The sequence below is a fragment of the Nothobranchius furzeri genome, chromosome 12 (genome assembly GCF_043380555.1).
Source record: "Nothobranchius furzeri strain GRZ-AD chromosome 12, NfurGRZ-RIMD1, whole genome shotgun sequence".
In the NCBI taxonomy this organism is placed as follows: domain Eukaryota; kingdom Metazoa; phylum Chordata; class Actinopteri; order Cyprinodontiformes; family Nothobranchiidae; genus Nothobranchius; species Nothobranchius furzeri.
The window spans coordinates 55,660,737-55,683,584 of record NC_091752.1 but is presented as its reverse complement, the minus strand read 5'-3'; the positions used below and the strand labels follow the sequence as shown (position 1 = coordinate 55,683,584).

Genomic DNA, 22,848 nt, shown 5'->3' with positions numbered 1-22,848 from the left:
CACACACACACACACAATATACATCATTTTTTTAATGAAACGTTTCGAAAATAATCATTGATTTAAAAAATAATTTATTATGATCAATTAATAAAAACTGTGCTGTTAGAGGTAACACAAATATAGAATATAACGTTTGGTTTGAAAACATATGCATATACTTAAAATGCAATATTTACACATGAGGTATTAAATACAGAAAATAAACTATAACCTGCAACAACTTTGTCAAATTTCCCTTTAAAAGCTATAAACGCATTAAACGTGTAAAAGTATGACATTATCCTCAATGTCCTGTCAGGGAAGCATTCCAGTTTTATGGTTCAACAATAAATAACTTTTTTCTTCCATAAAATTTGAAGCTGTTGCTTTTTATGTCAACATAAAAGATAAATATATCTTATAAACAAAGTGTGGATAGAGTGAATTTACTCTTAAACCAGCAGAACAAAAACAACAAAAGTGTTTGTTGTGTCTTGAATTATAATAACTTGCATATCGATCCCTTCATCATAGCTGAGACTTCCTTCTTAGTCCCAGCCAAAGTCCTGCCCACTCATCTGATAGAAGCGATGGTTGAAAGGCCTGTAGAAGTCTCTAAGTCTCTGCAGAACCTCAGATGAGATCTGAGGATGAGGTCTTCCTTTAGACTTCCCAAGGCAGCGGGGTCTGCTGCTGCCCTCTGGCTTCTTCAGGCAGGGGAAGCCTTTGGTCTGGTTGAAGTAGAAATGTTTCTCTGAAATCACCCTTTTCAGACCCAGGAAGTCCTGAACCCGACCCATCTCCCCGGCTGGATCGGACACTAGCTGCTCACCGCTAACAAACAGAAACTGGGACAAGGGGAAATACTGAAGCCAGTTTTCCAGGTGCTTGGTGTAGAGGCCGATGCGCACGGCGCTCCAGGTGGTGTCGATCAAACCTGTAGAGGAGTTCTTCAAAGCCAGGCTCTGGAAGGATGGAAGGCCTGGGTTCTTGGAAAGAGTCTGGGTGTAGTCAGAGATGGCCCGGGTCACTGGGTCCCGGACCACTACGATTAGCTTGGTTTGGCAGTTCATGGTGCAGACTCGACTGGGAGCCTCCTTGGTGACAAAATAGCTGGGCGTCTTCTCCATGGTGACCTGTCCATCCAGGGTTCGAGGCATCAAGTTCCTGCAGAAAAAACAGAAAAGATCAACTCTCAGACCTATCATTGTGCCAGCTTAAGGAAAACACGTGCTCCTTTACATTCACTAGTCTTTTTTTTTTTGTCAGGGTAAATCAACGCTTACACTCTTTTCAAAATGGGTTCTATGGATCCATGATGTCTAGCCTTATGTTAACTGCAGAAACTGAGTGTCTTAGAAGCAGCTCACGACAAAAATAGAACCCAGTCCTATCTGTAGTGGCATGGCGTAGTTTAGATCAACCCTATAGACCAGAGCTATTCAACTCTGGGCCTCGAGGGCCAGAACCCAGCACGTTTTAGTGGTTTCTCTAGTCCCGCACACTTGATTCAGAGGATGAATCACCTGTGCAGCAGCTCATCAGGCTCTGCGGAAGCCTGTTAATCACCAGCTGATTGAAATCAGGTGTGTTGAATCAGAGTTAAAACCAAAACATGCTGGATACCTGACCACGAGACCCGGAATTGAATAGCCCTGCTATAAACTATAATATATTCTATTTGAAGCAGTGATGCTCCGCTGCCGATCCGCCAGTGTAGACCTGACTTAAGAATACCCCATTGCTTCTTAAAAATTACATCAGTAGTATGAAATGAACACTGGTGTCAAAGTTCCTAAAAAATCACATTAACTGTTAAAAGATTAGAACTAGTCCACTTTGTTCTCCACCTGTCTGTCCCTAGCTGTTAGCTCATCAATCTTTATTAAAAGTAACCATTAGTTCTTCAAACTCAAACTGAGGTAATTCAAAGAGCTATTTACAGCTGGTGAATTATTTCTACACCCCAAACAGTAAGTTAGAGATGCTTAAAAGTTTGACATTCAAACTAAAGGTGGGGAGCGTCACACGTGACCTCCAAACTGAGATAAACTGCATGTCACACTTTCCAAATGAATCACAAAATAACTTTTACAAAAAGCACAAAACAAGATAATGAAAACACAATAAATCCAAATGTCATTAAAGCACCTCACAAGCTTCAGACCCTTTCTTTGTTAATGTTACAGCATCCCAGACAGCCCCTGTAAGGTCTGCAGACCAGGACCATCCACTCACTTTGAGCCTGACGAATCAAAACCACAAAGCCTCAAGAACCACTTAGCAGCAATTTCCTACAGATTCCCACCCCCTTTTCTTCCTGCATGAGTGAAAAGTCCACCCCCGTTCATTCTCGCCTCCCTTCCAGCTTCCTACAAAGATTCAAACAGGCCAACCCACGTCTGCAGGAAGCAGCCGGCCTGCTGAGCTCAGCACGTGCGTTCGACATGTGGCCACAACGAGGAAAATCATGCAGAATATACCAGTGGAAACATGTTCTGAATGATGTGTTACTAAACTGCAGGAATAAAAATGAAGTCATTAGTGTGTGTGAATACTTTTAGGCTGATTTATTCCTGTATTACTGTTTTATTGCAGCTTAAACAACAGCATGTGTGTTGTTTCCCTCTCTTCTGCTTTAATGCAATCTTCCGGTTTCTCACACAGTCGATGTGTAAATTCTATCTAACGGCCACAGCGAGAGACATCCTGGGATCAGATACTTTTGTTATTTACGGGAAAACTGTGTGACCCAAAGTTGTGCCACATTTGGATTTGAGGATTTTGTTGTTTTTCCCCAACAAACGAACAATGACCAATGACTTAAGCAGCGGAGACGATGTAGTTCGCTTACTCAACATACATCTTAGCCCGTGATTTCCAGTGGAGTGCCTTCATGTGGTTTCCCATAAAATCAACAAGTAGTGGAGTATTTAAAACCTCTTTAAAGTCAAAGTGTACATGATAAGAGGCCATTGGGAAATGTAAAAGACTTCTGAGGCTTAATTGTATTTTTTTGGTTAGATTGTTCATGACCTAATGTTGTTGTTGAGATAATTAAAAAATAAATGCAGCTCTGTGATGAAACTGTGTTGTAAATAATACATGAAACACATGTTTAACCCTTTAGCTTCCACACAAAGACAAAAGTAATGGAAAATTCTCTTTTTTTACATGAGTTATTCATTTGGGACAATAAAAGCTAACATTTAATGTGAAATAATGATATAAAAAGTTATGATGTCTGCGACGGACTGGCACTCTGCCCAGGGTGTACCCCGCCTGATTGCCCATTGGCACCAGTCCCCCCGCGACCCTACATGGACAAGCGGGTTCAGACAATGGATGGATGGATGGAAAGTAATGATGTTGTTATTAACATTTTGAAGGGAACTCACTTGAAAAATAAAATTAATTTGCTTTTTAATTTTATTTTTACAGTTTTCCAAGTTCTATGTAATTTATTTATTTTTTAGCTTAGTAACTTTATTTTTGCTCTTTAATTTTTTTTATTCAACTTAAATAAACTGCTAAATCAAGTGCAAACAAACGTTCACTTGTCCTATGAAAGTTTAAGGTGATAAAGTAATAATATTTATGTTAGGTAATAATTGTTGATAAAAAGGAATTACTATAAGCTCCACTGTGTCAGCTTATAGTTGACAAAAATTCATGTCAACCAAGACAGCTAAAGGAAATTATCTGATTTTCATACTTTAGGGCTAAATGACCATATTTGATTACTTAAAGTAGTGATAAGCAACAAAAAAATGAAGTTTTAGAACAAAAACAATTCAAAAATGTAGGAATGAAAAGGACAAAAACAACAATGTATAAAGCTTAAAAGTCAGAAAACATATAAAGATGATTAAAACTAAATGTATAAAAAAGATTTAATAACTGCTTATAGCATTGAACTGTAGAAACTTTAATTTTAAAATATTTCTGTTAAATATGAGCAATAATTGAAGCTGTTATAGCCCATCTGCACAAAGGTTAAGAACACTCACCCCTCCCCTCACGTATTTTCCTTGAGACGCTTCTGCCAGAAACCTGCGATGCCAGAGGAAACGAGAGAGCGCTAAACACCAGTCATTGTTTTCTAGGTCCAAACGTCTTTTGTTGTCCGTGACTTCGAATGGGGGTTTTCTTTTCGGGACTGTTTGAGATAGTTTTTTCTGTTGCTGAAGTGGTAGCAGCCGGCTGTTTCTCCTTCTCTGATATTATTGAGCGGAGAACCTGTCACACCTGCGGTGTTCTGTTGTTAAGTGCGTGTGTGTGTAACGAGTGGAGGAGTCAGGGGAATGTGGCGGTTCAGTTTGAATGAAAACCAGATAGTCCGGTGGTTGTTTTTGGTCTGAAACGTGTTTTTAGACAAATGCGAGAAAACCACTTGATTGTTGGTTTTTTTCCTCCACAATACATTTAAAACGATAATATGTCAGAACTTTGTTAAGAGGCACAAAAAAAGGTTTCAAGCTAATTTGTTTTCCAAATTTTAACATAAACAAAATTTTGCACAGTCTAAATCTCTTTCTGGCTGTGGTCTGATCTACATAATCTCTGAACATCAGCTGACCTAAAATGGTGATCATAACCGTTAGAAATGTCAATCATAAGAAAAAGTGGACATAAGCTGAACAATACCTAACAGGACCATAAATGTGATCTCTGAAGTCATTTTGAAAGTCTTTACTCTTACTTGAAGGTGAATCATCTAAGCCCACTGCCATTAAAGGATCCCTATAATGAAAGGCCATTAATTGATTACTATCCAATTGCAAGAGCTGTCCCCCCACATCCTCTGTTTATCTGTGTCTGATCAATAAGTCTGTCTCTTTATGACAGATTGTTCTCAGTGTGTGTGTGTGTGTGTGTGTGTGTGTGTGTGTGTGTCGGTCGTTGCCGCAACATGGAGGTGTCAGCATTACAGGTGAGTAAATTAGCACCCCTCTCCCTCTCTGCCTTCACCTTCTTCATCCGTGGGCTTGGATTTGTCCTTCACTCCTTCAGCTGAGTGACACCTCTGTAAATGACCGTAAGTTGTGTTTCCAAACTCATGAATAGTTGATGAAACGTGGCTTTCACCCCACTCCCTTCAGGCACACAATCAGTCTCGTTTTCACTGAATCAACGAGGACAATTTTCCATCAGAAATCCGTCTGTGGAAAAGTAAACACATCTGAGATAGCATGCAGCATGTTTGCATGTACAGCTCTTTAAAGCTGCTACAGCAAATATGGAAAAATAATTAGCGTAAAAAATGTTTTAATGCCTTTTAACAACATTCTAACATTGTAAAGCTATAAATATATACATTTTTTTAAAGAATAAAATGAATAAAGTGGTTGTCTCGCATTTGTTTAAAAACCTCCGCCAATAACACATTTCAGAACGAAAGCCATTATTGGACCATCTGGTTGTCCGTATTGCCGAAATGCTGCACTTCCCTGGGTCCTCCAATCATTACGCATTTAGCAACAGAACACCACTGGTGTGAGAGGTTCTCTGCTCAATAATATCATATATCGAGAAACAGACGTCTGCTACCAATTCAACTTTAGGAAAAACTACCAGAGTCCAAAAAGAAAATCATCATTTTTAGTCATTGACAACAGAAGACATTTGGACCTAGACAGTGACGACTGGTGGTTTGTACCTTCTCGTTTTCTCCTGCAATGTGGGTTTCTGGTTCCAGCAGATGTGTCTTGAGCCCTGAACACACTTAGCATTTTTCGGTCGTCCTAGACGTGAACAGAATCACGACAAAAAACGGTGGCTGTTCAGTGCGATCAACTGTGCAACAGCTTATTGAGCACTCTCACAAGCCAAAGTCAACCTCCAACAGTCTTCAAACCATGCTTGAAAACGTCGTCGTTGTTGTCTTCCTCCGCTTATCCGGGTCCGGGTCGCAGGGGCAGCATCCCAACTAGGGAGCTCCAGACCGTCCTCTCCCCGGCCACCTCCACCAGCTCCTCCGGCAGGACCCCAAGGCGTTCCCAGACCAGATTGGAGATGTAACCTCTCCAACGTGTCCTGGGTCGACCCGGGGGCCTCCTGCCGGCAGGACATGCCCGAAACACCTCCCCGGGGAGACGTCCAGGAGGTATCCTGACCAGATGCCCAAACCACCTCAACTGGCTCCTTTCAATCCGGAGGAGCAGCGGTTCTACTCCGAGTCCCTCCCAAATGTCCGAGCTCCTCACCCTATCTCTAAGGCTGAGCCCGGCCACCCTACGGAGGAAACTCATTTCGGCCGCTTGTATCCGTAATCTCGTTCTTTCGGTCATTACCCAAAGCTCATGACCATAGGTGAGGATTGGAACGTAGATCAACCGGTAAATCGAGAGCCTGGCTTTCTGGCTCAGCTCCCTCTTCACCACGACAGATCGGCTCAGCGTCCGCATCACTGCAGACGCTGAACCAATCCGCCTGTCGATCTCCCGATCCCTCTTACCCTCACTCGTGAACAAGACCCCGAGATACTTAAACTCCTCCACTTGAGGTAGGACCTCTCCCCCGACTCGGAGTTGGCATGCTTGAAAACCTATGACTTTACTTTGAATTCGGGTTCGGGGTCCAATAAAAGAAGTGTTAACAGTGGCACTTTTTCTCTTTTTAGCATTGTTGTTTTGGTTTGCTCTCGGCTTTAAGTGGCATACTAAAAGTTGAAATCTTGTGCCATACATTGTGACACCTCTCTAGAGTTCTCACAGTGTGGCATGAGCAGTCCTGTGTGACAGCCAAAAAACTCAAAGTGTTGTCCGGGCATTAGAGAAGATACCCAACAGCAGGCGTGAGTGTTCTGGGGCCATTTTTGCTTTCAAAACCTAGCTTGTTCTATAGATTCACTATAACATCTTTTATGTAGTTGCATCCAAACGTGTTTCCCATTTAATTTAGAAATGTTTTGCTGACTAGCCATCCCAGTCTGGAGTTCCCTGCTGTTCAGAGGATGTAGCACTTTTCCTCTCTGAAGTGCCGCAGAGCTGATTACACTACAGATATGTTCTCAGCAGCCTCACAAGATTAAATAAAAACCTTGGAGATGCGGATGTGGGCAAGAGATTTCCTGCCCCCCTCAGATTATGGGTTCCCCCGCTGAAATGGTGCAGCTACACCCCCACGGGCCTCTTTAAAACAAGACATGGAGCTGATTGAGGAGAACAATGAAACAAAACCTTTTAATCAAACAATGCTCTAAAACAAACACAGATCTAAAACTTTGGGGTTTATTTATGGAACCATCTACTCAAAAGCTCTTTTGCATGGGGTACAGTTGTTTCATGACTGATGTCTCTACATGCAAAACCTAATTAAAGAGCTGGTGGAAAACAAAGGCTATAAAACTAGTACACCTAAGCAACAGAGTGGAGGGAAAACATTTCCTGTGCAGCAGTGTTGTTATGCTCACACGTTTTTCAATGTGTGTTTTATTTTTTAAGGCACCAGCCTCTCAGCTGCAGTGGAGAGCAGAACAGTCAGACTGGAGAATCAGGCAGAAGCCTACAGCTAGCTGGATTAGAGTCTATTACAGGGCAGATTGCAGCAATCAAACACAATTCAACTTTTTTAATGGGAGGATTGTGACACAGCATTAATGAGAATTCAATATTTACACGGTTAGGGTATGCCTGACAAATGATAATCAACACTAGACTGTTTTCAATCTAAATAGCCTGAAAAATCTACACAAATAGCCATCTAATGCAAAGTGATCAAACATTCCCTCGAACAGCTTCGACATTTTAAAGCTGCTTTTCGGAGTTTTCCCCTGTCAGAAATTATGTATGATTTGTCAGAAATCTGTAAAAGTGATAATCTCATCATGTACTGTGATAAAATGCAAGCAATATGTCTTTTTTTTTTTTGCTAACCACGCCCCCTGACCCGCAGAGCTCCCTGCAATAGGAAACTGAACGCTGACCACAACTGACCAATGGCGTTAAACTACCGCTTACTTGCTTCAAATGTAAGGAATACCTCAGCTGATGCAGAGTTGATGAACTTTTCACGGACAAGAAAGTCTCTAAAATATAAATATATGAGTACACAACATGACATGAGAATAATACTCGTAAAACAGCGTGTTTTAGCTCTGTTTGTCGGCTACAGGAGGACATAAATAAACTAGAAACGTGAAGTCGATATCTTAAAAAAACTGAAGAAATCATTTGTGTAATATGCTTATCAGCCACTAGATGGTGCCATCGAATAAGAGAAATACTCCGGAAAGAAGCTTTAAAGGAGACATATTATGTGTTTTTTTTCTAAAGTCATTATATTTTTATGGTTGATACAGAACAAATTCCAACTCAAACAAAGCAATTTTAACAGTTTAATTGTAGACAGTTTCAGTACCTTCCAGAATGAGCTCTTTCAGGGCTCTGTCACTTTGAAAGAACAAGCCGGAGCTGGCCACCCCCACTCCCTGCCCAGGCTGCTATGTGCTGAGAAGCTCTGATATCCCGGAAGGGCTCATAGAAGATCTCTCTTGCACGTGAGAGATGCTTCTATTCTATGTCCCCCATTTGTGACATCACAAACAGGACCTTTTTGAAACAACTTGTTTTAGGCACAAAATTTCAGAAACCAAACACTGACGGAAAACAAATAGATATGTATTTTTTTTTCAAGTTTGGAGTGTTAATAGAATCACTAGAGTCACACGGCAGCACAAAAGGATGTAAAAGGTGAGTTTAGAATATTATTTCTCTTTTAAGGTTTGAGTTTATTTTAGATGTCTGAGATTGGCTCCAATTTGTCATTGGCTTGATGTTTTTTACTTAACATCTCAAGATATCCTTTTTTCAGCCCTGATCTGCTATACTAGCATAGAAACTCTATTCACCTCTGAGAATAAAAAAACAACACAAATGTTTGCAAGCTGAGCACACTTTGATGTTGTCTGAGCATACAGAACAACATTTTGGGGGGAAATGTGTGTATTTTTATCATTAATCTCTGGAAATATCCATCAAAACGTTGAAAAGGAATAAAGTGATGTCCAGTCAATGAAAAGTATTAGCGGCTTCGTACCATATAATCCATAAAAACCTAATCTAAAGAACATAGGGCGTGGATACAGCATCTTTGGGGGACGCCATTTTAGATGCCATGTTTCCATCTATGCCTGTCGATGTCGTCACACTAGATGATTGGCTGGACGTATGAATTACGGAAGTTACATTACCACGTTCGTAAACATTTAGGTAGTAAGAACCGTGAATGTATTAACAAAACTGCTAAACTCTTTCCAAAATCTACGTGAAAGAACAGAATAAAAAAAAGAGAAGCAATATTTTATGGTTGAGCGGTATTATGATGACGTCTTCGGCAGGCGCAGGACCCTGAGTGGATCTGTAATTACAGCACTAGAAAACTAGTATCGACATCACAGTCAAGCACAGGTTTCATGCTTTCTGCTCCACAGGCAACAAAATTTACTGTGATTTTTTTTAAACTAGCGACAGTTAAGCTAATAAAATTTTTTATTCAAAGCAAAACAAAAAAACAACATGACAAAAAAAAACATCACAACATTTGCCATCAATCTCAATGTCTACTGATTTCATGTGGATTAACTTTTGATTCACTGGCTATAATGTGGATACTGTTTGTGTGTTGAGGTTTCATAGTAATGGTGATAATGATTCTCTTCTATTTAATCAAATAAACGTTCAACGCCTGTGGTGTAAATCTGCTAATCTGTGACTCACATGGGGAATTTTGCCTAAAATTCAGCAAATTAATAAATAATTGAAGTTATATTAAGTCGTCAATGTTTTATTTTCATTTAATATTGGTTCAATTTCCGACTTGTAGTTGCATTAACGAGGGCTGCTTTACATTTATGCAGCTGTGCAGTTTGTTAAAACTTCCTACAAATATTTAACTTGAAAATCATACAATTACTGAATGTTTGGGGATAAGTTGGTTTTGCTAGTGCAGGAGAGCCAAAGTAGGAAGTTTAATTTTGGCCTCATATCATCAGAAGGTTGTTTTTCTCACCAGCAAAGAGCTACAGCTGAATCCACTCTACATTTTTCCAGATTTTTACAAGCACCCCCCAAAAATGAACCACAACGAGTCTCAAATGATTTTAATTCTCATCATATGGGGTGGGAGTTTGGGCTTCTCCAAACGTTATAACATCATTGGAGACCCAACTCCAGCCCAAAGCCACCATCATTAAAACACATTACAACTCAACAGTAGAGACCACTTCCTGGTCTGGTACACCAATCAGTCGCTCTGAGCCTCCATCGCTACGGACCCCGAGGCTGAACAGAAAACAAGGCACTAGAAAAATTGCCCCCACTTAGGGAACTATTGCCCCATGAGCATAGGCGTCTACTTCCACCATCTATTCTGTCAAAAATCAGGATGAGGATTTGAATAGAACTGACTGACATAATAATGAAAAAAAGACTTGTGGAAACACGACAAAATCACAAGAAAATGCATAAATCAATTTATATTTTCTGTAAATATTACATATTTGTTTCCTCACGTTATAGAAATATGAGTAAAATGTGTTTTGTTGCATCTACATTATTATGTGTGTACACATTTTAAAGCAAATACCAACAAATGACATTTAATTAATTATGTTTTGGTTGTTAGATCAGATTTAGACTTTCGGACATCACTGACACAACCAACCACACTGAAAAAAAAAAACGCCTGTAGAGACCAGCAGACATCCATCAAACTATCACTTGTCTTTATTTTGTCTTCCTATTTGCATAAATCTATGTTCTATATGTCAGACGGATCCTGATTTCAGCCATGCTAGCATTTCTGCTTGCTCATCTACCTTTAAATCATTTAAAGAGCATTTTTCTACCTCAATGCTGTGAAAAAATAACTGATTATACTTTTAAATGTCCTTTTAAATTTGAATTTTTAGGGCCTTTACATTGAAATTATTGTAGCTGTAAATAATTTTGACTTTAAAGCAGCTTTTTCTACCAGAAGTCAAGAAAAACAAAAGATTATCCTAGCAATGACTTGTCGCATGTTTGTTTCTGTATTGGTGACACAGCTGTGACAATCAGAGCCATTGTCTCAAAGAGAGCTGTTTTTTATTATCCACAGTGACTCTTAAGTCCCACATGAAAGTCATCACGCCATGAGCTCCTCATAAAGCACCACGAAAATCATTAAGGCTCTGCCTCATGTTGAGTGCAATGTTTGTGGCCGCTCTGTTCTAGTAATGGGCTCATGTGCAAAGGGACAGGATGAAGACAGGACACAGTGGGACCTTCAGGACTTGATCCCTAAGATAAAGAGCTAAACGTCTCCGTAAGGAGGATGTTGGATCATCAGGCACAAACGAGTGCTGTGGAGTTGTGGAGTGCTGGTAGCTGAACTCAGCACGTGTCAGGATCTGCACCTCAGATATTAACGCCTTATTCGTTCATGCCTAATTGTTTCTCTGTCTCACTTTTGTGCTGCACCATTAAAGCTCCCCCCAGTCTCTACCTTGCAGCCAGATTATCGACTATCCTGTATCCCGATGCTTCCCATTATTAGGGTTGGATATCCAGCATCGATTGGAACCAGGACTAATTTTCAGTTTTCGATAACCAGTCTGTCATCTAGAAGAAGTCGCCGAATACCAACCAAGAAGAATCTGCGAGAAGTGTTAGCGTTAAAGTGTGGTTTCACTTTAGAATTAAAAGTCATGGAGAAGTTCAAACCATTTAATCAAATTAGACCTTGAGTTAGCGGGTTCATTGAAAATATGTAAAGTTTTGTCACACTGGCCATTTCACAATATGCATATTCGTCTGAACTTGTGTACTCTCGTACTTGTAAAACGTCAACGTTAGCCCAGCGCTGTTCCAAGCCATAAGTATGTATCATAGCAAGTTAGCTCAAAGGTCCCAGATGTGTTCTTGCTCTGCCTATTGTATCGCAGATGCATTGATGCATCCATCTGTGGACTTTGTCCCGCAAGTAATCCCATAATGCACTGCATCACAAACCATTATACCCTGAATTGAAAAGGGCGGAGGAGAAAGCTCACGACTGTAGTGTTTTTATATCAACCATACAAATAATTAAATCTAAATAAAGAAATATAAAGATTTCTGTTATTGTGTTTAATTGTGTGTAACCTGTAAAATTTGTTGTTTGTTTTTTTTTTCCAGACTTTTCACGATACCTTTCAAAATAAAAGCAGCGTAGCTCTGTTTTGATGAAAAATAAATGTTTTTTTTTTCATTTAGCAGCAGGAAAAGCTGGTATTTTATCAGGTTTCGTAAAAAGTGAACCAAACTATTTTTATGGTTGTTTTTTTAACCATAGCATAAGACAGAGCTTGTTACCATGGCGTAACAGAGTATGGTTTTGTTCCTTGTCCTCCCATGATCTATAGAACGGCCTTTCTGCTGTACTTGCCAAGAACATACTTATCAAGTACACAAGAATGTACTCGTGTACTTGGGTATTGAGAAATGGCCTGTTTCTTGAAAAGAATCGGAATCGAGAATCTCTAGGAACAGGAATCAACTATTCCTACATGAATCGTTTCATCCAGCTGTGCTTCTTTCTCCACCGAACACACATGAAAGCAAACAGACCAAGGAAACACAAACTGTATTCAGATATGCTAATGTTTTTATTTATCATGAGTCTGACACTCAAAAAAGGATCAGCAGCATTGTTTATGACCTTTGATGAACTATTCTACGTTGATTGTGACTGATATGCTTGCGAAGATTATGTCTGACGATATAAGTTGTTAAAGTAATTAAAAATATTGAAATGTCATTATCAACAAGTGCTCAGGTTTATGATCCAGTTGGCACAAAAACTGTAGATGAAGGATAAACTGTTGAATCAGCTGATTGGTTTACTCATACAGGAAACGTGAAGATTTGTTTGGTCGATTAAAAAAACATTACGTTATTGACATGATCGTCAACTGATGGCTCCTGGTCTATATGCTGTATATAGCATTTAATCTTGTATCATCTGACCTGAATATATGTACATTTTAATACATTTTTCATAATAATAGAAAATGCCGACTGCTGGGGTTGCTGGAATCGTACCGTAAAATTACAGGCAAACCTTGTTTTTCTTTTACAGTAAAAATGTGTTTTTTTTATTGTTTTTACCATTAAAAGTTTTTCTGAACTCAGTATTCTGCTGTAGTAGAAAATGTTTTTGCTTGAAAAAAACATTTTATTGTAAAATCAGAATGAAAATCTTTTAAATAGAATTTGTGCCTCTAAAAATAACATTTTTACATTAAAAACAAAAGTCAAAGGGTTTTCCTCATCAAATACAATCACTTTTTACTGTTCAATTCAAAAATGAAATAACCAATTAAGTGCCATTAAGATCATTACCAATTATAATATCTTTTTCAATTCAATTACATGTTGTTCAACTGCACTTGTGTGTAGAAATATTGAATTGAGTCAGTGTTGACATCAGTATTAAAAAAAAAAGAACAGGTCAAGAACAGACACTTCCCTCTGACTAACGGTTCAGCCAGACCTCACCTAATGCTGCAAAGCACACTGGGAAACAGGAAGTAAACTCCTTACACCATTACCAGCAATTACCTAAAAGCTGCATTTTTTTCAATAAATAAATGTAAAAATCTTTGTCTTTAACTGTTATAAACCTTAAGGAAATGTTCTGTTTAAAAATGATGCAAGAATGTTTTACAGTACAATTATGTTTTTTACAAACAAAAAATGTACAAATGACTGTTTTCACCAATGAATTTATTTATGGCAACTTTACATGAAATTGACAGTTTTAAATAGTTTTCTAGTTGATGCGTTTTTCCTGTCATGGTTTTACGGTTCATCACTGTTACGCACACGGCTGACCTTCAGGCCTTGCTAGTGTTGGTGCTGAAAAATACAGCTGAAAAAACTTCAAGTAACAGCTTTACAGCAGAAGCCAGGCTAATTTAAACACATAAAACATGCCCAGGAGAACCAGATTAGCCACAGGTATTTCCACACAAGCACCAGACATGAAGAGGAGACCTGATAGGGGAACGTAAGGTGGAGAGAAAGACGGCTCAAATACTGAAACGTGAAGAAAGTGGTACAAATGTGATAATGAGAAACAGAAGTGTAAATGAGTAGCATGTAGAGAGGAGTCCCAAAGTGTGTGTGTGTGTGTGTGTGTGTGTGTGTGTGTGTGTGTGTGTGTGTGTGTGTGTGTGTGTGTGTGTGTGTGTGTGTGTGTGTGTGTGTGTGTGTGTTTGTGTGTCCACGTGCATGCCTGTTTGTGTGTGTACGTGCATGCCTGGTTGTGTATGTGTGTGTGTCTGTGTGTGTGTGTGCATGCCTGTTTGTGTGTGTGTGTGTGTGTGTGTGTGTGTGTGTGTGTGTCTACGTGCATGCCTGTTTGTGTGTGTGTGTGTGTGTGTGTGTGTCTACGTGCATGCCTGTTTGTGTGTGTGTGTGTGTGTGTGTGTGTGTCTACGTGCATGCCTGTTTGTGTGTGTGTGTGTGTGTGTGTGTGTGTACGTGCATGCCTGGTTGTGTATGTGTGTGTCTGTGTGTGTGTGCATGCCTGTTTGTGTGTGTGTGTGTGTGTGTGTGTGTGTGTGTGTGCGCGTGCATGCGTGTGTGTGTGTGTGTGTGTGTGTGTGTGTGTGTCTGTGTGTGTGTGTGTGTGTGTCTGTGTGTGTGTGTGTGTGTGTGTGTGTGTGTGTGTGTGTGTGTGTGTGTGTGTGTGTGTGTGTGTGTGTGTGTGTGTGTGTGTGTGTGTGTGTGTGCACAGGGAGAAGAAGAAAACTTCAGCAGCATGGCTAAACCATCCGTGGTGAAAGTGCTTCCATGTGGCCGTATGGTCCCTGTTAAATCACGGTGAGGAGGGTTACAGAAAACGGAGCGAGAGGATGAAATTACATCGTAGAAGTCTGTGAAGTCCTTGTTTATCAGTGCTCCTCAATCTGTCAAACCTCTCTGACTCCTCCTGGCACCTCTGTAGCTCAGAGGTCCCAGAACAGTATTGTTCTGTCAAACTGATGAGAACTCAGTTGGGACCTTGTTTAGGAGCTTGTAGAACATCTGGAGATGATCAACTGCAGCTTTATTGAGACTCAAACCCTCCTTTAAGTTCATCAGTCAAATAGAAATGATAACAGCTGGGTCAGCCTGACATCAACAGAAGCTCATCTAAATACTAATCATGCTAACGGTGAAGGTTTATCTGTTTGGCTAGAGTAATCTGCTGCAGAACACATTCAGAGCAGAATAAAGCAGCTAATACAGGGTGACATGTGGAGCTGAGGGTTGTTAATGGTTTATAAATGAATGTCAGGATGATGAACAGCTCCTCAGGGGCCCTTTGATCTGCAGAACAGCACACAAGCAAAATATGATCAGCCTCCCAATGTTATGGCTGTCTTGTTTATTGACAGGAAACGTCAGCAAACCTACAAAGGCGGGAATATGAGGGCTTCTTCTCTAGAATAAAGCCTTCTGTTATAGTGATGGTCTGACTAACTTACTATAGATGACTCACATAATTAAGTGTCAACCATGAAGATCACAAATTGAAAATAATATCACTAAAAAGCCCAAACCCAAGAAAAACAACTGTTTAAAGCAGAAATTATAGCAATAATATCTGATTAGTTTTAAATTTATTTGGAGAACAACTCAAGACTCTTGAACTGCTGAGCTGATATCTTATTTGTTTTGTTGGCTTTTTCGCATGCTTATCTATTTCATAGTAGGAAGGTTTCCTTACTGCGCGTAAAGTTTAAGATCTTTGGATAAATTTTGACAGTTTATGTAATAATTCTGTGTAACGTCCAGCAATGGTCAGTTTTTAGGTACTGTTTGACCATCCAACATCTGGTCAAAATGGAGACACGAGACTGTATGTGTCCCCTCTAAATCAGCCTGCCTCCATCACACCAGCTGGAGCTCAGAGCCTGCAACTCTGACATAGATAATGAAATGTCAACAATAACATTCTCTCCTTCCAAGGTCCCTCACAGAGCACCCTTTTATCTAAGACTCCTTGCTTCACAGAAGAAAGAAGATTTAAAATTAAGTATGAACCTCTAAAACTTATAAGCTAGATAATCATTAAATAAATGTTTGTTTATTGCTACTTATGATAATTAATATAATGAAATGCTTTCATTAATCTGTGTTCAATGATTGATTGCATGTTTACTTGACCAGGTCATAATCATTTGCACTCACACAAGAACAAAGTAAGGTAAAGTTAAACCCATGACACATAAATAACCTGTACCCCAGTTCAGAGCCTCCGGTGTCAAAGAAGGTGTGTTTCTGAGATTCTTGGTAATATTCCTCAAACTTGTCAACCTCTGGTTGGCTACACAATCATAACATGAGAACAATTAAACCAGATTACTCTGGTTTTTCCTGAGTTCTAGAGAAAAGCTTCAGACCGGCCACCTGAAGCAAACCCCTCTTTAACCACCAAAGCTTTTGACACGTCGCCAAAACCTTTTTGCCCCTGCGAAGCTGATAAAGCAAACAGTTCCTGCAGAACAAGCTGATATTGTTTAGACTCCTTAAGAGTCCACCAGAGACGTGCGGTTCCATCCATCTGTCGTGACCCGAGACATTACTGGACTGAAGGGTTGGTGCCACGGTATTCTACAGCCCTCCAGTGCCAGAGGTCATCCGACCTCTCTGACCTTCGGATCCACCAAGAGGGTCTCCGAAAACGAGTGAAGTAGACATGACAGATTGCGTCTGAATGTGCTTTGATAATAATCAACTCAATAGCTTAACGCAAACCAAATTGTTTTACATCCAGAATTCAGCTCTCCTAGATACGGAAGTTCTGACTAACATTGCATTCACACATAGGTTTCATACATTGCATCTAGTTCCATCCATCACAGTAAATGCTTAGTTAATTTGTCATGTTTTAATTGTTGGTAAAATAAATTCTTACTTTTATGAACCTGACTATTTTCTGAATCAAAACAAAGTGTGTACAATCCCCTAATAAATAAAGAATCCTAGAATCTTCTGATTAAAGCACAATAAAGACCAGGCAGGGTGATATTCTATATTTAGATAGAGTATCACAGCTTATTGGTCATAAGTAGAGGTAATATATATATTGAGCTCCTGAAGCACTCAATTTACCAAACCCTACATCTGTTTACAAGAAATCTGAGTCAGTTACCAGCGCTGCCGTGCTGTGTAATGAATTTAGCTGACTTAATATTAATCAAGTTAGTTTTGATTGGTTTCGTGCTTCATTTTGTGCATGTCCATGTGTGGGAATGACGTATAGTGACGGCCTAATGAGATCAGAATCAGCTAATATTCTGCAAAATTTAACTGATTATAAATGAAATATACATGTGCTAAAAACTTCTTAAGCTGGCATTGAGCAAAACCAAAAACCATGACTGAGAGAGATTCAAAAAGCAATCAGCAGTATCTCCAACTAGATTAATGCAAATTACAAGGAGCATGTGTGGTATGTATTTTGTGTTTTCTGTGTTTAATATGTATTATTAGAACATGATCTATGGAATCATTTCGTGAAATGTTGATGTTCTAATAACATTCAATTCAATTCAATTCAATTTTATTTATATAGCGCCAAATCACGACAAGAGTCGTCTCAAGGCACTTCACATAATAAACATTCCAATTCACAGTTCATTAAGCCAATCAGAAATAATGTTTCCTATATAAGGAACCCAGCAAATTGCATCAAGTCACTGACTAGTGTCAGTGACTATACAGCAATCCTCATACCAAGCAAGCATGCAGCGACAGTGGAGAGGAAAACTCCCTTTTAACAGGAAGAAACCTCCAGAGAATCCTCAGTATAAGCAGCCATCCTCCACGACTCACTGGGGTATTGTTCTGTCAAACTGATGAGAACTCAGTTGGGATAAATATGTATTTATCTTGCTGGCATTACGAAGTTACAAAATCCAAACATCTTCTAATTCCATGCAGCCGATGTACATGATTGAGTAAATCCAACAGACGTTTTCTGTCAGTGTTTATCCTAATTCAAGTAAATACAGTTTCAAGCACTTTGTTAAAAATCCAAGTCCTTTCAGAACCTTAACAATACCACTGCACTTCAAGCACTTTCAAGCATTTCAAGCACCTGTAATAATCTTGATCTAAGCAGCTAAAGCAATGCTGCCTTTGCACATCTACCCTCACCATGTGCGCTTTTATGATCTGAAGTTTTAAGTTAGTCAGATTTTTTATGTTAAAATGATCATAGCTGGTATCACCGGTTCAGAGCTGTATTAATATCGGCCACAAATACCAGAATCGGTGCACCTCTAGTTTTTAACATCTCTTTAAAGCTTAGTTTACTTCACAGGATCAATGACGTCATACAGTTTGGGCTGAAAGGTCACAATAATTTTACAGAAGTTAAAAGTTTGAACGGTCTCATGGATTTTATCAATATGCCAACAAACCGATACTCCGGTTTTAATAAATCGTGGCCTCGTGTGTGCATGCCCACCTGTACCACTCCAGCCCTTTGTCATAAAACCGGTCGAAGAAGTGCGGCTCTGCGCCAAACGCACGCACGTCCGGGTGGATGCGCAGGAACTCCAGCAGAGCGCGGGTTCCACCTTTCTTCACACCGATTATGATCGCCTGAGGAAACCTTTTAGTCCCGAAAGTGTTGGACACCGGGATTCCGTTTCTGTTCTGGGACGGCTGTTCTTCCGTATCCACCTGCTGCTGTGCGTCTTCTGACTCTGTGCGGTTCCGATGGGACGGCGCGTCAGAGCGCACAGACGGCCGTAGGTCCTCCACTCTACGGCGGTCATCCAGAAGCTCATAGTCCCCCCTCGGGGCTGAGTGGCTGTATAAAGTCCTCGGAGCTGAGTCACAGAGTCCCGTGAGGCAGTAGAAGAAGTAGGTGATGATCAGGACCATGGTAAGGAACACGGAGACTTTGGAGAGCACCTTCCCGAAGTTGAGCCGGACTCTGCATCCACTACATCCCATGAGTTGATCTCCTGCTCGACTCCAGAGGACCAGAACGGTGACAACATGCTTCTTCCTCCTACATGGGTCGGAGTTTCATTTGGACGGAACCTGTTGCGCAAGTGGGAAGAATTACATGGAGAGATTCCCTCATAGAAACAACCTGAAGCTTTGTGTCCTTCAGAAGTACATCTGCTTAAAAATGTATTTATAATTGTATTTGATTAATTCAATCTGTAAAGTGTGCTGCTGCTGCTGCAGGCTGCGCGCACACACACTTCTGCGCTCTGAGGTGCCCTCTCCTCTTCTTTTGCTCCTAGCCCCCCCCCTCCTTCCCTCCACCCAGTGATAGGAAGTCTCCACCCTTCACTCCTCATGGTAAATAACAAACATGAAGGTTTCTGCATATTTACTTTAAAGAAGAAAAAAATACATTTTGAGTGATGCAGACCAAACAATTGCTTTTAATTTAAGATCATAATTTAAGCTCATTACCATTAAAATTGATATAATTTAGTTTTAAGATTTTTAAATATTTAATTCTGTGAAAAAAAAACTGATTTAATTGTATCTCTGAGGAGCAGATCCCAAGAGGAAGCCCACTGCTCCCTGAGACCCAACAACCAAACAGAAAGCTTTGTCTCTGCCTCGGTTTCATTCAGAGTGACAGGTTGATGTGTCACCTCTGGGGTTGTGCAGGCAGGATCAGCTCTGGGATGTTCTCTTGGATCAGGTGTTGGGTTTCTCTTGACACTGAGATGAAGTTCACACTTTGAAGTGAATGAGAGAATCTGTTTGAATGGATGAGATGATAAAAAAGGAGGGTGGAGAGGTAAAAGGTGGATAAAGGAGAGGGAACACACACTCAGCCCCTGCAGCTATTTCACATAATAAACCAACTGGACAATGTCACAGTATGTGAAATGTTCATCTTCTTTTTCATTCAGCTACAATAATTATTGCATTTTTGGAGAACAACTTAAAATAATTGATGTAAGGGGTTTTATTTATTTATTTATTTATTTATTTTGTTGGAACAGTTAGACAGAATTTGTCAGGATCAGGAAATCTGGATGCCACTTTTATAGTAACCTCAGAGAAAAGCCTAAACACATAAAATAACTAATTATGAATAATAACATTTTATTTTCCACAACCCAGAAGTGCATAAACATTTGTTATGATGTTTTTTACGTGCATACGTAAGAAACTGAATGCAATGCTTTCAAACTAATTAGACAAATTTTTAATTATGGTGCACCCCCATCATCACACATGGACATGCATAAAATAAAATATTAACCCAGAAATCTAGGCCAGTGAAATTTTGCTTTTAGGATAACATTTTATTGGATTTGACCATAACATGCAATAAAGCATATTACAGTAAGCAAAAGATTTAGAAGATTAAACTCCAAAATACTGGCTAATTTCTTCTAACAGACTCAACTTCAAATCCTTTAATAAAATTTCAAATTGATTCATTTTCCAATCAAAACAAGATGCACTGGCTCAACTGTGATTAATCAGGCCCAAACCATGATACTACAGCCACCAACCCTTACCCCTTCTTTCCACTGGATGTGAAAGCATCACGAAACAGCAGAGAAACTACGAAATATACAACGAGCTGCCATTATAGTGAACGGGTTCCTTTCCACTGGTAGCCAAGTGTGATGCTATTATTACGTTTTGAGTCTATTTTTTATGCACCACGCACGTCAATTTTGCAGTTTAGATCTGGCCAGACAGGAAGTCAAACGTGAAATCAGTGTAAAACATCCGTAAACTATCAAAATAAAAGTCACGTGCAGTATGTCATTTCCTGTAATTGAGAACAGAAAATAAAGCAGTCCTTTTTGGAGACTTGCAGCCATCTTTCTCCTGGCCTTTTAATGTGTGGACTTATGAAATAATGTGTGGTGTTGCAATTCTCTCGTGGTTTTGTGAACTCACTGGATCAACTGTGTGGAACGCTTTCACCTCACGTTTCACGTCTGAAACACTCGCAGCTGGGAATGAACTTGCGGGTAGAACGCTACTATTACATTTTCCTGTGGAAAGGAGGGGTTACTTTCTATATGTTTTTGTGAGCTAAAATGTTAACTTAGCAGGAGTTTTTCACTATTTTAATATTTTATATTTTTTCTTATTTGTGAGCCATTTCTGTTCATTAAAGCATCCATCTCCACCTGCTAACTTAAATTACCTTATGTCACTCACAGATTTGGAATGCTGGATCATTTAATTCAAGCATCATGTCATTTGTGTTGACTTTGGAGTGGATGTTAAAGCAGTGATGATGCATACAATTCCAAAAGATGCTTCAAAAATTTCAAAAACTCATTTTGACCCAGTGTTAAAGTACCGTTTTTCACTTCAAACTCTGAACAAACCAAACAAGCAAGACATAAGAATGTTACTTAGAGAGCTTTAGAGCTCCTGCTTGCTGGATTATGTTACCCGTCTCAGGAGGAACAGCTCTCACTCTTTCTCTTCATCTAAATCTTGACAAGTGTGTGAATAAACACACGCCTCCTAAACTGTAAAACATTTTTCCCCAGAGAACATATAAAGTTGTGAAGTGAAACATTTTAAAGCCGGTGATTGTGGTTTCTGCCTGCTGCTCAAACAAAGCTCTCTGTGGAAGCTCGGGCAAATATAGAATAATGATATGTTTTGGAAGACAAACGGCTTTTGTAAAAGCCTCTAAATGGAGGCAATCGTGGCAATGAAGAATTCACAGCTTTGGAAGTGACTTATTGTTGGAAAGTTGCTCGACTTGGTCAGAATGAGGTCAAGATCCAGGCCTCACTTTTATCTGAAACGTTACTTTCTTTCCTCTTGTGCTAATTGGTCCAGTTGGAGCCACACTGAAGGCTTTAGCTTTAAACAGTGAGATTACAGAAACAATCAGCGTTTAGAAAACAAGTTAATGTTGACAACAGAAAGTTGGTGCTCGCAGTTGCGTGTAGATATTTATGCACAGACTCCAGACGACATTTCCAACCTACAAGCCCATAAGTGCTTTCTGCAGCTGCATCTCTGTGCACCACCGGCAGATTTCCATCACCAGGAGGCCCGTTGGTGTGTGTATCAGCCATTACACCAAATTACAAATCTTCTCCGGCATTAAATGAATGTTCCACTCCAATTTTGTAATCTATGAGGAATAATCATCTATTTGCAGAACCCTCACAGCAACAGGAGCATCTTAACCGTAATCGTGTCATGGCTGCAATTTTCCACAACTGCTGCTCATTTTTAAAGACATCAATTCAGATCTTTTGTGGGAAGGTTGTGAATAACTAATATCCTATTTTTTGCAGAGAGAAAAACTGTTTATTGTGCATTCCATAAGTTGGAAATTCCAGACAGGAAGCTGGAGATTCCTGATCAGTCCCAACCTCAAAATCCAATATGGCTGCCTCATGCATGAAAGCTCCAGTAATTACCTGTGCGGGTCATTTATCATTTATCATTTACCTTCTGTTGGTTTGTGTCTAAGTAAATCTGTCCCACAGATACTCTGGCCCAATGGCTGCTAGTGAATACGTGGCTGCAGACTTTGAATGCAGAGAAAAACATTGGGATTGGATTGTAACGCTAACAGTAGCTAGCTAGACTGGTCATAGACTGAGCAAAACAACTAGCAAACCCTAGCCTGGCCTGCCAGGCTCCTCTTCTGTTTAATTCTGCTCAAAGAAAGGGTCTGGGAACTCTCCAATTCAAATAACCCCACCCCGTGAGAATTCTAACCGAGCCAATCAGCGCTGAGCAGCGTACGTCACACACCACAACGCTGAGTTTTTCATAAACATGGCGACTGAAGTGGAGTTCGCTGCAGCTCTTTCCTCTGTTCTAAATGACTTGAATGTTTTTAAAACCATAAAAAGTAGAAGCGCTA

At 39.8% G+C, this 22,848-nt stretch overlaps 1 protein-coding gene across 1 annotated transcript; it reads right to left on the bottom strand.

Moving 5' to 3' along the window:
- Window positions 1–387: 387 nt before the first annotated feature.
- Window positions 388–19,101, bottom strand: LOC107376544 (heparan sulfate glucosamine 3-O-sulfotransferase 6). Its single transcript, XM_015945691.3, has 2 exons — window positions 18,469–19,101; window positions 388–1,149 (listed from the first exon to the last, which is right to left on the bottom strand). The coding sequence occupies exons 1-2, from the start codon at window positions 18,960–18,962 to the stop codon at window positions 531–533; spliced, it is 1,113 nt and encodes a 370-aa protein (XP_015801177.1). The 5' UTR covers window positions 18,963–19,101; the 3' UTR covers window positions 388–530.
- Between the last annotated feature and the right edge of the window lie 3,747 nt (window positions 19,102–22,848).

What these genes read in the sequence shown, in the direction of transcription:
- LOC107376544 (XM_015945691.3), bottom strand. Translation starts at nt 18,962, where the DNA reads ATGGGATGTAGTGGATGCAGAGTCCGGCTCAACTTCGGGAAGGTGCTC. An exon ending in AAAGGGCTGGAGTGGTACAG is followed by an intron (nt 1,150 to 18,468) that starts GTGGGCATGCAC and finishes TTTTTTCTGCAG; the next exon opens with GAACTTGATGCCTCGAACCC.